The 14,701-nt window shown below is 39.1% G+C and overlaps 4 protein-coding genes across 4 annotated transcripts in view; 1 reads left to right on the forward strand and 3 right to left on the reverse strand.

The window, feature by feature from the left end:
- Positions 1-2,714: 2,714 nt before the first annotated feature.
- LOC140142385 (uncharacterized) lies at positions 2,715-3,389 on the reverse strand. The gene has a single exon (XM_072164355.1). It carries the CDS (start codon positions 3,387-3,389, stop codon positions 2,715-2,717), a length of 675 nt encoding a protein of 224 aa, XP_072020456.1.
- Positions 3,390-4,134: 745 nt separating this feature from the next.
- On the reverse strand, positions 4,135-4,878 carry LOC140142386 (uncharacterized). The gene has a single exon (XM_072164356.1). The coding sequence runs from the start codon at positions 4,876-4,878 to the stop codon at positions 4,135-4,137; it is 744 nt and encodes a 247-aa protein (XP_072020457.1).
- Positions 4,879-4,997: 119 nt separating this feature from the next.
- LOC140142387 (uncharacterized) lies at positions 4,998-7,775 on the reverse strand. Its single transcript, XM_072164357.1, has 2 exons — positions 7,658-7,775; positions 4,998-7,435 (listed from the first exon to the last, which is right to left on the reverse strand). Exons 1-2 carry the CDS (start codon positions 7,773-7,775, stop codon positions 4,998-5,000), a joined length of 2,556 nt encoding a protein of 851 aa, XP_072020458.1.
- Positions 7,776-11,841: 4,066 nt separating this feature from the next.
- Positions 11,842-14,701, forward strand: part of LOC140142016 (uncharacterized) — a 41,972-nt gene continuing 39,112 nt past the window's right edge. The window contains 1 exon segment of the mRNA XM_072163919.1: positions 11,842-12,189. Within this exon segment, the coding sequence (XP_072020020.1) occupies positions 12,083-12,189 (107 nt within the window). The 5' untranslated portion in view covers positions 11,842-12,082.

Raw genomic sequence — 14,701 nt, forward strand, 5'->3', positions numbered from 1 at the left:
AGTAGAATACATGAATAGAATACATTAAATCCTTTGTTATACTATCTATAGAAATGTACTCACTGATTATAACACTGAATAAATTAAATAGGGGGCCTAGGCCTAATCTCTTCCACATAGATAATTTAATACTCCACCATGTATGTATCTTCTATAATTTGTTGTCAGGAAAAGAGATTAAAAAAGGCTATAAGGTCATCAAAGGTCAGGTTATAGGTCAATTGGTTCAGGTCAAATTCAGGCATCAATTTTGAATACATGTGATAGTCTGTGATATCATACATGTCATAATGAGGCATCAATTTTGATATTTTGTCTGTTACTGGATATATAATGGAAATGTGTGAGGTGGATATACTAAAATACCTTGGGATGTAAATGGTGAGTACAATTTAGATTGCCTAGTTGAGATGGATTGGGCAAATAAATATAAAATAGTTACCAAAATCACAAAAATGAAGCTTACGGAAAACTACCTAATATGGTGGTATAGGTGACAAAAATACAATCTTTTTCAACATTGCTGTAGTGTGGTTGTGGTAACCTGTTACCTATGGCTTAATTAAGTTTCAGTGACATAGTGTCGCAAGTTCAAAATACAAAATATAGCTCAACATTGAAAATAGAAGCATTTTAACCGGTTCGTTTTTTGATAGTTGTTGTAGGGGCAAACTTGGATTGCTCCCTGGTTAGCAGAAGCTTGGTACTAAATAATACAATCTTCGATGACTCGGAACCAACAACAAAAAGTGACACAAATCATCACAAATCCAAGGATACACTTTAGCTGAAACGTATCTTGATGATGTTTATTATCTTCACTTGCTATTCTTCTTCTTGTTCTTGTCACAAATACTAATTATGTTGGTTTAGGTAAAGATTAATTGTGTCTTTACCGAGAGCTTCTACACTACAATACTTCAAAATACAAGATGACAGCCTCCAGTGCCAAATTCGGCACCAAATTACATGTGATTGATGGGCTGCAGGCTATGTTTAGCTTATACTTCAAGGGCGCTCATCACATAAACAAACATGCCATAGGAATGCAATGATTAAGGATGCACAACACTTAAACAAACTTTGATTTTGGTAAATGGCATCAACATTCCGGCGCCCTAATTGTCTGCTACCAGCAACAATTACTTCTTAAAACATAGTTTTGGTGTGCCATTTACTGACAAAACTGAACCTTTTACAAGAGGTGCCTTTGTGACCCCTTAAACTTCAAAACATCAAACTTGACTGATTTTGAAACATGAATAAAGTTTATGAAATCAAAAACCTTTATCTGATTCACTTGTGTGATAAAAAACTTGTATCAATGCTATGATTCAAAACAAAAAAACATTTCAAAAATTTCAAGTGATTTGATCCAAAAGAAAAAATAAACTGAGTTTTGGACATTTCAAAGTGATTTTAACTTCACATGAAAGAATTATTTAGCTTCATTTTACAAGATAGATGATGCTGCACTCAAGAGATAACTGCCCATGCCAACCAAAATTACTTGAAACAAAACCAAACAAAAACCCACACAACAGGCACATTTTGGTGAGATTGGAAAAGCCAACAGAACACATGGGAGATACTATTTAAGTGCAACATGATCACAACATATCAACATGAACACAACAATGTTTAGTTTGTAAACTAGAAATGCAGTCTGTTGCTGTCCTTTAGATGAAAGTACATAACTCCTTGCATGCGAATATCTTGTTTGGTACACCTTGTAAATGAGAATACAACTTGATATAATATGACTGCCTGTGCACAACCATAGCAGCCATGAGAAAAACACAACTTGATATAATATGACTGCCTGTGCACAACCATAGCAGCCATGGCCCAAATTTGCAAATTCAGTCAATCCAGGTTATAGTCAAAACACCAGATGCTGATAGGATGCATTTACTTGCAAAGTACATGTAGAAGGAATACACAATTATAAACTTGAGTGAAATTATTTCAGACCTCGATCATGCATACCCTTTGATAAATAGCAGAGCAATAATTTCAAGAGAAATCAAATTTGAGCATTATCGAGATTCCAAAATACACGCAGAGAACATTACTTTCAAATGTGTATCCCAAATATGGATTACATGTAGATCACTGTACACAACCAACAAATTGTGCACACATTGTAAGCAGTAGAATACGATGTAGAATCTTGCAAATTAAAACTCCATGGGCCTGTGGTGTACCAAACTTTAAACAAACTTGCTAATGATGCACACTGGTTCCATCGGTACAAATTGCATGCATAGGATTCTTCTTTACAAAATCAAATTCACAGATGTGGTGATGTAGGTGTAAAACATGTTCATTCTTGATCTTGACGATGAGTTGTATACGAATCTGGCAACTTCACACTAAGCGCAGACCGCCGCTGTAGAGGCGAATCACCAGTCTTCACATCTGTAGTACAGGTAGGTTCATCCGTCATCACATCTGGTAGATCTCATGATGAATTTGACAGTTTGCATCAGTTGTTCCAAAGTGAAAGCAAGGTGTCAGCTTGCCTTTCATGGCAATTTAACGTAAACTGATGTTTAGTCTTATTTTATATATCAGCTGATCCGTAGCTTAGCCTCCAGACTAAGTGGCAATTTAGCTTAGCTGATACCTTTTGGTTATAACGGTTTCAGTGACTTGTTGTTATAACACTATTAGTTCTTTAGTTCTTTACAAGTCCAGGCGTTTCACTGGTTTCAATGTTCGCGTCTTGGTCTTGCTTCTGGAGTACCTGACACTGATACAGTTTCATTGTTGGTAGCACTGGACGTAGTTTTAGGCTTGGTACTTGGGTTACCAAGTGCTGGTACTGGTGGATGAGCTGAAGTAGAATCTTTCTTCACTCCTATATCTTGATCTGGGACTTCTGATTCCAACAGCAAACACAGTTTATCAATGGGTCTGGTGAGAATGCTTGTCCTAGTTTTCACTCGCACACGTCGAACCAGTCCATCACTTGCTGGGAGAGTTTCAATCACCCTTCCTAGCGGCCAGACGTTTCTGGGTGTAGATTCATTTACAACCATGACGACATCTCCCACCTTGGCATTTCGCTGTGGGTGAATCCACTTTTGTCTTTGTTGTAACTGAGGAAGGTATTCTTTGATCCATCTGCGCCAAAACAGGTCTGCCAGATACTGGACTTGCCTCCACCGACGCTTGGCATACTGACTCAGCTTTCCTGCAGCGGCTGGTGGTAAGATCATGTCACTCTTTAGTTGAAGAAGGTGATTTGGTGTAAGTGGCTCTAAATCAGATACTTCTCCAGGAGCGTTGGTGAGTGGTCGGCTGTTAACTATGGCTTCTATCTCACACAGTAATGTATGAAGAGAGTCATCTGTTAGTATTTGTTCCTTTATAACAGAGCACATCACTTTCCTGATTGTCCGTATTTGACGTTCCCAGATGCCTCCATGGTGACTTCCTGCTGGTGGATTAAAGGTCCACTCAATCTCTCTTTGCAGAAGGTAGTCATGGATTCTGTCTTGATTCCCAGCTGCAATTTCTCGGCGTAACTCTCTTTCTGCCCCTATCAAATTGGTGCCATTGTCAGAGCGGATCTGTTTCACTTGGCCTCTTCTGGACACGAATCGTCATATGACATTTACGCGAGCATCGGTATCCAAAGACGCTGCCATTTCAATGTGTATGGCTTTGGATGCAAGGCAGACGAACACTACACCATATCGCTTGACTATACTACGGCCTTGTTTAACTTCTAGTGGACCGAAATAGTCCATTCCGACTCTTGAAAATGGTGGCTCTCCTGGAGTGACTCTGTCTTTGGGAAGATCACTCATCATCTGCTGTTGTACTTTTGCATTCCTCTTTCTGCAGGTGATGCAACTGTTGATAACCTTTCTAGCTGCTGCATTGGCATTTGTTATCCAGTACTTCTTGTGCAGATGAGCCAACATGTGGTTTCTGCCCCCATGTCCAGTTGCTTCATGGACGTCATGTAAAATCAACTTTGCAATGTGGGACTTCTTTGGTATGATTGATGGAAATTTTGTCTTTTCAGGTAGAGCTGACTTAGCCAGTCGACCACCTACTCTGATTACTCCATCTTCTATAAATGGATTAAGTCTGTAGAGAGGACTTGCTTTCTTAATCTTGCTAACTTATGCATAAGTCGTCTTCTGGCTGACTGTCATTACTTCTCAATTGCAGCTCTTTTAGTGTCATAATTTCTTCTGGATATGCCTTGGTTTGGACATATACTATCACAGCTCTTTCTGCTTCTTGCATGTCAGCAACATTAAGCAAATCTGTAATGTTGCCATGCTCTTCATTCTCATCATTCTTTCTACCATCATCATCTCCATTATCAACTCTATCATCATCTCTATCATGACAGATCTTACGGAGATATTTCTTGACTCTGAGGATCCATGCAACACAACGACAAAGTTGATACCATGAGGAGAATCGTGTAAGTAGTTTCTCCATTGTATCTGTTGCTTCTTCTGTCAACGCTGTGTTGACTACTAATTTCTTTTTAACTTCTGGATCATCAGCTAGCTCTTCAGCGCTGTTTCCAATGGTAGTCTTTGGCCACTGGTTTTCTGCTTTGTGTAAGAAGTCTGGACCATCAGTCCACCTTCTATTCTTGAGGGAGCAATCAGCGGCTAAGCCCCTTGAGCAGTCGTCTGCAGGGTTTGAGCTGGTTCCTACATACTTCCATTGGTGTGGCTGGGAGCCATCTCTAATCAGTGCGACTCGATTAGCCACAAAGGTGTGGAATCTGGCGGTGTCATTGTTAATATACTTGATCACGGTCTGACTATCAGTCCAGAAGTATGTGCTTTCGACCTTCAACTGTAGTTCCTTTTGCAACATGTTGTTGACCTTTACTGCCATTGCAGCTGCAGTTAACTCTAGGCGAGGTATAGTTATGATCTTCAAAGGAGCAACTCTTGCCTTGGCTGTCAGGAGAGTAAGATGCACTTGACCACTCTCGTTAGCGAATCGTAAGTAACTCACTGAACCATACCCCTTCTGACTTGCATCACAGAAGTGGTGCATCTGAACTTCACTGGCGTCAAAGGCCTTGGGCTTGAAACATCTTTCGATGGTGAAATCTGACAATTTCGAACTTCATCAAGCCATCTTTCCCAGCGGGTCAGAAGCTCACTAGGAATAGACTCATCCCAACCAAGCTGCAGCTTGCTTAAGTTCTGCAGTATTTGTTTTGCTGGCAGGATTGCTGGAGCAACAAATCCTAGCGGGTCATAGATGGAGCTTACAGTTGCTAGGATGCCTCTTCTGGTAGGAGGTCTCTCTTTTACTTTAATATGGAAGCCGAACCTGTCGGTTTGTGGTGACCATAGCAACCCCAGCACCTTTTCTGATGGTAATTCTTCATTCTTCAAATCTAGTGTCTTTGTAGTCTCAGCTCTATCGTCTTCAGGGACTGACTGCAACACTTCTCTTGAGTTACTCAACCACTTTGTCAACTTGAAGCCACCATCCTTACACAAGCTGGTGAGATCACTGACGAGTTGAATAGCTTTGCTTTCACTTTCGATAGATTTGAGGTAGTCATCGACATAGAAGTTGGACAGCACTGTGTTGCATACTTCTTCGCTGTATTTCTCCTTACCATCATCAGCGGTCTTTCTCAGTCTGCGAAATTTGCACATGAAGGTGACGAAGTTGCGCCCGAACAAGTGCACATTCATCCTATATTCCTTCAGAGGCAGACTCAGGTCACCGTGGGGCCACCATAGAAATCTTACTAAGTCTCTGTCTGGTTCTGGTACACGCACTTGATGGTACATTGCTTTTATGTCTGCTACAACTCCAACAGGGTGCTCTCTAAACCTCGTCAACACACCTACCAAGTTGCTTGTCAAGTCGGGTCCTTTTAGTAATTGTGAGTTTAAAGACTGGCCCATGTACTTCGCCGCACAATCAAATACAACTCGTAGCTTGCCCTTGGTGGGGTGAAACACCCCATGGTGGGGGACATACCACACCTTGCCATCCTTTCTATTGCATGCATCTTTGGGCACTTCTTCTGCATAATCATTTTTAAACATATCATTCATGAATGCAGTGTATTGGTCGTTGAAAACCGAGTCCCTTTCTAACTTCCTCTTCAGATGGCATGCCCGCTGTTCGGCTTGATGTATATTGTTCGGCAATTTCATGTCATCATCTTTGAGCGGGAAACCTACTTGGTAGTGCCCATCTACATACTTGATTGATGCTTCTACTCTGTTTAGGAATTGTCCTTCACTCACGCTTCTCTCTGGTTTATCATCAATGATTCGCTCATTGAACTCAGCGTTGTAGAGTTTCTCTAATTGCTGGTCAATAGTGTCATGTGCCTTAATTCTGTGGATGACTGATGTCCTTTTGTGTTCTTTATTTTTGACACCATACACTGTCCATCCGAGTCTAGTTTGGCAGGCGAAAGGTCCTTCACCTTGGCTATTTACTACATGTATTGGCTCAAATGCTTTAGGCACATTATTTCCTATGAGGAGACCAATATGGCATTGAGATTCATCATTTAATCTTCCTAGCTTAACTTCTTCCATATAAGGAATTGCATCAATATCATCCTGGTTGATGATGTCAGCCAAGTCACCAGGGATCTTATCTTGTGTATATGCCTTTGGAAGAGAGATGATATTATTTCTGTTCATGTCAGAAACTTCTAAATCTTGGATGATTTCACTGTCTACTATGATATCATCTGTTATGGTTTCAATTTCCAATTTGGTTTTCTTGCCTTTAACATGCAGTTCCTTTTGCAGCCTTTCAGAACAGAATACAGCATCACTGCCGTTGTCGAGATAGGCGTAAGTTTCTACAGACATTCTGGAAACTCTTGAGTAGACTATGACTGGTATTATTGTGGGATATGATTCACTAGATTTAACTCCGGCGCCTGTAAGCCCACATGTCTGATTAGCAACTTCACCAGACTTCTTTGTCTCTTCCTGTTTCACATGCAGCACTGTTGGATGGCGCTTTTTACATGTCTTGCAGGTAAGCTTGTATTTGCAGATTTTACTGTAATGTGTTGCTTTCTTTAGGCAGCCAAAACAAACTCCCAACTCTCTTAGATACTGCAACCGGTCACTTATAGGCTTTTCCTTCAATTTGTTACACATTTCCAAAGTGTGATCTTTACCCTTGCAATATGTACACGGCTTGTCGGCTCCTGGGCTACTTGACGACACATTTGGCCTGGCTCCTGGACTATATGACATTACATTTGGTCTGGCTCCTGGACTATTTGATGTCACACTTGCCGACACAGCTTCTGTGTTTGTTGCTAGATTTCTTCTAGCTTTATAAGTCTGATAGTTTGGGTTTTTTACCCTTTCTTCCTTCTTAGTACTATCTTCCTTCTCCGTCACACTTCTACCGTAGGCAGCATTAGTTGCGATTCTAGCCTGTTTTTCTAAGAAGGAGGTGAAGTCTTCAAATGTTACCACTTTGTTTCTTTCTTCTTCTACATAATCTACTTGTCTCCTCCATCTGTCTCTCATACTATATGGTAACTTCATCATCAACATTCTAATGTTTGCTGTACTTTGCAACTCATTAGTATAGCCCAGGCTGGTCATGGTATTTTTGCATTCTAACAAAAATAATGACAAATCTTGTAGCCCTGAACTATCACCTTTCACATTCGGCCACTGCCTCATCTTCGCTAAGTAAGCCTCTGCAATCTTGTGCTTATTACCATATTTCCTTTCCAGCAACCTTTTTGCTTCCAGGTAACCAACCTCATCATCCATGTGAATACAACTTTTCACCAAACTGTTGGCTTCACCTCTTGTGTACTGTTCAAGATAGTACAGACGGTCTCTATTGCTTTTGCTCTTATTTTCGATTATGAATTGAAGGCTCGTATGAAAGTAACATACTGAAGCGGGTCTCCAGTAAATGTCTGTAATGTCCGCTTTGGTAGACTCGCTTGTTTATGTTGTTCCACCAGCAGCCTTGTTAAGTTGTCTTGGTTGCGTGCCAAATTTTCTATACTGGTATCTTTATCTTCTTCTTTCACTTCTGTTGTATGTTGCCGTGGCAACATGACTTGTTTTTTCTTCACATCAGGCTCTGGTGACGAAGTTACTCTATGACCATACTTTACTGATGAAGGCCCGTCATGTTCATACTGTTCACTGTACTGTTCTTGACCATACTGAAGATAATGTTCATCAATATTTTCATATTTCGTGGCTGACAAATAATGTGGGGGTATTCTGTCCCCTGTACTTTCTGATTCCTCAGGTGCTGCTGCAGGAAACAAGACTTCACTTTGTGGTGGAAAATTGACTTGCATAGTTTTACTGGTTGTTAACATGCTTCTAGGTTGAACTTGTTGACCTAAATCAGTATGTACTTTACCATCAGTAGTCATACCCACTGCTGGCTGCTCTTTTGCAGGTCCTGACTCCATATGTGTGTATTTTGGTCTTGCCCCCGGATTTAGACCTACAGCACCAATTGTATCATGTTTAGCTAGGAACTTGCCATCAATTGCTTGACCTTCTCTAGTGTTGTGGTTCAACCACTGCCTCACTGATGTGTTTGTATCTGGTTGAGCTTCTGTGAGGTCATCAAGCACCGATTTTGGTCTACTTCTTAAGCTCTGGGATTTATGTTCATAATCCTCCAATACATCTATTTTGGCTTGCTCTATGTTTATTTCGGTCTTCATTTCCAACCACTCTCTTTGTTGTTGCAAGTCCCTTGCCCTGGCCTGCATTTCTTGTTCCAAGTCTCTTGCCCTTGCTTGGATATTAAATTCCTCACTTTCTAAAGCTTGTTTTTCCTTCAATGCTTTGGTACGACATTCTAGCTCTACTTTTCGAGTTGCAGCTTGCAATAATGCATATTCTGTACTTTTAGATAGTGCATCACTTTTATAAGATCTTCTGCTTCTTAATTCGGAACTGCTTTTATGACTCGACATGATGTTTTCGATAGTACCGAAAGCGAAGCGAATTAATTAACTAAGCAGCGCCGATGCAAGCAACGAAGCGCAATACTTTTCTAAAGTGAACAACGGTTCACAAATTTATGTGAGAAACTATACGTAGGACCTGTGTAAGGTGTGCTTTGTGAGGCTACATGTGTCGAAACCTGAAATAAATGCGAATGTCAGTATACACGAAACTTCGGCTTGAATGCAGGCCCTACGTTGCTTACCGACGGGTGGGAGAAAGCTCGATGCACCCGTTTATCGTGTGCCGACGGGCGGGAGTAAGCTCTTTGCGCCCGTTTATTGATAACAAAATACCACAAAACTCTTTTTTAGGTAGAAGTCCTGTGTCAGTGTTGTATGATTCTATGAGGTATTCCTGCATGCACTAGCTGTGCAACTGCAAGATTACTAATGTCAGTATTAGAGGCGTACATGCAGGCACTTTACTACCAAACTTTATTTGAATTGTCGTAAGCGACTCGCGACGGGTGGGAGTAAACTTGTTACCCCTTTATTAGATATTTATTAAAATATACCACAAAGCTATTTTTCAGTAGTAGTCCTGTGTCAGTTTGTGCTTGTGTTGTCGTAAGCGACGCGTGGGAGTGTTAGAAATGTACATGCAGGCACTACTACTGATATCTTTATATGAATACTACGCAGCCGCTTCATAGGCCTTGATAACTTCTTTGAAGTTCTAATCTATAAGCTTCTACCAAGTGTGCATTTATCTACATGCACACTCATTAATATTTGCTATATTCAGTGACGTCTGACATGACTGGAGGCTGTGGTGACTGTCTGTGCCATAGCAATGTTTATGTTTACACTGCTGACACGACCTTAAGCTTTTAGCTATTTTTAGGTAAGCTTACAAAACAGACGCTCAACTGAACCTTTATTTGGTAACTATTTACCAACTATAGCATCTTCTTACAGATAATTAATCTTTACAAATGTAGGGCCAAACTCGCTTTGCTCCCCTTGTTAGCAGAAGCTTGGTACTAAATAATACAATCTTCGATGACTCGGAACCAACAACAAAAAGTGACACAAATCATCACAAATCCAAGGATACACTTTAGCTGAAACGTATCTTGATGATGTTTATTATCTTCACTTGCTATTCTTCTTCTTGTTCTTGTCACAAATACTAATTATGTTGGTTTAGGTAAAGATTAATTGTGTCTTTACCGAGAGCTTCTACACTACAATACTTCAAAATACAAGATGACAGCCTCCAGTGCCAAATTCGGCACCAAATTACATGTGATTGATGGGCTGCAGGCTATGTTTAGCTTATACTTCAAGGGCGCTCATCACATAAACAAACATGCCATAGGAATGCAATGATTAAGGATGCACAACACTTAAACAAACTTTGATTTTGGTAAATGGCATCAACAGTTGTGGAGCACCAAGTTCATGAAGTCATAAAAGAAATCAGGGACCACTTATTCCCATTTTACATATCAACATTATTTCCCTAATGTGTTAGCAACACATATCCAAAATTTTAACGAAATCCGTTGATAGTAAGCTTTCCAAAATGAAGTGAATTTAAAACATCAGTGATGTACCACTTTTTGGCTTATACCATTAGAAGCATGTACGCGTCATTGATACTGATGCCACCAATATTGAACGAGAAGATTTGCCCCTTCATTTTGCATACCACTTTGTCCAATTTCTTTTCTCATTTCTTCACAAAATGCAAAAAATGCAAAAAAAAATGCAATGGGTGTAGTACCCCCTTAAGGACTGTTAAATGTCAAAAATAGGCCTATCAATTTCTAATCATTTGCCATAGGCGGCCTACTCGTGAATTTCAAAAAATCAAAACTATTTGATTAAGGATATTCCTCATTTCAAAATGCAATTTGGTGTGTCTGATGTGCTCTCAGGTTCCCCAAATATGAAAACATCTCGCTATTCGATTCCTAAGAGAAGCTGGATTTTTGGAAACTCAAATAATGGCGGAAAATGGCATTTTGACAAATTTAATTAAAAATTATAGCTAAAACATAGGCCCCCTAACTAAAAAGTAAACTAGTGAGATGTTTTCTTTAAACAAAACAGTTTATGATCGTGATTTCTCAAAATGCGTGTGTGTAGGGGATTTGGTAGTTGTGTAGGGGATTTGGTAGTTGTGCCCCTCCCCGCCCCCCTTGAAAAGTGAGGGGAGATATGAGTGAACTATTATAGGGGCTCAGAATGGGAAATGATCCGCAATCATGGAAATTTGACATATAGAATGCTAAGTAGTAGGCCTAGTAGGCCCCTAATAGTAATCTCAAGTCTGGGGTCGATCCTTCACTGTAATTATTTCGGGTAAGCTAATCCCAACCCTAACCCTATAAGCGTAATCCTAATCATAACCCTAATCCTAACCCTATATAGCAGCTTATAGCCTAGGCCTATAATAACCCTAACCCTAATTTCGTGTAAAATTAAAAATGAAGGAATAACCCAAGTCTGGACGAGGAACATCATTTTTTTTGTTGCTGTTTTTTGTTGTTGTTTTGTTTTGTTGTTGTTTTGTTTTGTTTTGTTTTGTTTTGTTTTGTTTTGTTTTGTTTTGTTTTGTTTTGTTTTGTTTTTTTGTTTTGTTTTTGCTTTGAGGCTTAATCAAAGTCACACTTTTTTTGATCTGCAGCTAGCTGGGTTTGTTTTGTGAGCGTGTTTTTTTTTTGTTTTTTTGTTTTTTTTGGGTTTTTTTGTGTGTTTTTTTTTTCTTGTACCCAAATCAAAGCAGGTCTACCCATGTCTTGGTCTAAATAAAGTTTTAAAAGTCGGTATAAAAATGCTGATTGCAGGTGCCGCTGCAAATGATGCAACGCCGCCACCATGCGTTACCTTGGAGAAAGCCTTCACGCATATTTCTTGATCTCTTTTCACATGGGTACGATGATGGAATAAAGCACAACTCTGAACAAAAAGGGCAAGTTTTGGGCTAAATGCCTTCAACTAGCCCATCCGGCTACAGCTTCATAGCTGACAAGATCAATGATCTTTATTTACGACAAATTATCATGAAATCAGTTCCATCCTAGCCAAAGAGGACCAAAATTTTCCACAATTTATCGCTCCATCTGCCAATATTGCGAAGCGACAATGGCTGCTGACCCCGAGAAAATCGAACAAGAAAGGGAATTTAAGACAGAAAACAGGCCAGCATCGCTGCCTAGTACAATCGCTGATCGCCTTCAAGCTTCAGTTAGGTAAAGTATAAAGTCTCTTCTTTTCAGAAATGATGTTTTTATGATAATTCATGCTTGTTTTAGGAAGTATGAGGGTAAAATAAAGGTGCATGTTTTTGTTATTTTCTATGCAAGTGGTTTGCCTTTATGTATCGGATGGCCATGACAGCTCACATGCACAGGTCAACACATTGAAATATAAGCAGGGGATGCGTTTGTAAAACTATGTGAGTTTACAATCACACATTTAGCATAATATGATATATGATGAAACATACATACTTGTCATGATAATATTAAATACGATTGCTAAACTCAGTTCATTTGTTTACTTGTTAAACCACACAATTGAATGCATATCACAATATTTACATTTGTACTGATGATCACCCCCATTAGGATAATGGATTAATCTTCATTCAGGTTATTTACGTGCTTGTAATGTATTGAATATCTTGTTTTTCTCAGGTTTGGGAAATTAATTGATGGGGTGTTAAAATAATGGTAATTCCTGCATATTGAAAAGAGTAATTTTGTTTATCTGATTGGTCGATGCTGAGTTTAAGTGCTTCATCATCATAAAGTAAAATATTTAAAATTATTTTGGAGTGTATGGTCAACAATGGTATGCCGGTATTATTTTGTGGCACAACTTGAAATCATGTTTTGATTGTTTTGAATTTAAATGTTGAACATTTGAATAATTGATAACTTCGCAACTTTAGGGCTAAATGGTTGTTTGGGCATTTAAACAACCGTTCATACATACGCGCTATATAACGGCGCACGTGATTGGTCGAGAGCCGGGCATAAACAAGGTTTATGCCCGGTGGCCGGATGTGCGATCGCAGGGTAAGGAAATTCATGTTTTTTAAAATGTTGTTACCGTACTTGTTATTTTTTGATGAAATAAGAAGCAGCCCCTCGGGCATAAACAACCGTTTAGTCATGAAAATATATGAATGAATAGGGGTTCATACATACCAGAACATTTTGTGATTCTTATTTCATCAAAATAATAACAAAAAACTACAAGTAACATTATTAATAACAATGATTTTCCTTCATTTTCCCTACCCGGCGATCTCACATCTGGGACACCGGACAATCATAAACGCTGTTTATGCCCGGCTCTCGACCAATCCTGCGCGCTGTTATATAGCGTGTATGTATGAACCCTTAATTTATAATTTGGTTCACCTCAAGTTTGGTAGTGACGTAGGTGCGTATTTTGCTTGCAGCAGTATCGAATCGCGCGCGTAAAGTTAAACACGCTACATGTAAATGTCCACGCACGCGTACAGGGGCGGCTTGTCGGTACGCTTGCGGTGGATTCGCAAAAAAGCATTGACGTCACTACCGAACTTGAGGTGAACCAAATTATAGTCATGAAAATATATGAATGAACCCTTAAACCCTTAGGTTGACAGTTCAATGAATCAGCATCTAAAAAAAATATTGCCCTTTTAATTTCGACCGACCTAACCTAATTATCTTTTTAAAACAATTCATAAATTTGCAAAATGTTTTGCATGTTTGTAATTCATAACACACAACTCTGATTAAAAAATAAGCTTGACAAACCTGATCTCATTGTTTACCATTGTATTTTGTGGTGAACTTCCACTTTAAAGAATTACCGACCGACTCTGATCGACTTTGAAGTTGAAATTGAATTTCAATGTTGAAATGTCCATCAGGTACAGATTATGTCTGGAATGGATTTCCAACTTTTGTTTATGTATAGGAGTGCAACAATTTGTCAGGCATTTCTTGCTTTTAGCTGCACCTCCCCCATATCCCCATTAGTATAGATATTTGTTATTTTGTTGTGTTATGATGGAAAATAAAAACCCTGAAAAACCATGTACCTTGAGTAACCTTCATCATCAAATGCAATACTTCTATAATACGATCACGGTTGGATCGCGTACAAACCTTTTATACATTTTGTATGTTCTGAAATGTTTTTGATCCCCCCTTTTTATGGTCTGAAATTTTGTTGATCCTCCCCTCTTCATCCCCATTGCCGTAATGCCCTCAAAATATGTCCTTTACGGCCATGTGTTTTGAACTCGCCAGAGTCGCCACCCTTAGCATTACATCACAAATATTATGATTTTTTACACCAATTAAGTTTCAAATTAGAATATCTCCACAAGTATCAACCCTAAACTAGCAAAAGTATACATTTTTGGAAAGCTGAAGGCATAAGCAATTTAAATATATACATATGAACTCATTGTACAGGGTGACCTTGAAGTTATACAGGGTGGAATAAAATATTTCCAAATAAAAAGTTGGTTACATAATGCATTGCTTATTACTAACTTGCAGTAATAAACTGAAAGTAAACAACATTTATTTGGTTAGAGTATAGGGGGAGCCTACTGACTTCGGAAGAAAAAAAATCAAAACTGTTTGGTAATTTGAATACAGGGTGTCCCAAAATATGTTCAAATTTTAATTCCAAAATATTTTGAACTGAAACATTTTATCCCTAACCCATACAGAAAAAATAAGTCCATATATA

Source organism: Amphiura filiformis, chromosome 20, assembly GCF_039555335.1.
Source record: "Amphiura filiformis chromosome 20, Afil_fr2py, whole genome shotgun sequence".
Lineage (NCBI taxonomy): Eukaryota > Metazoa > Echinodermata > Ophiuroidea > Amphilepidida > Amphiuridae > Amphiura > Amphiura filiformis.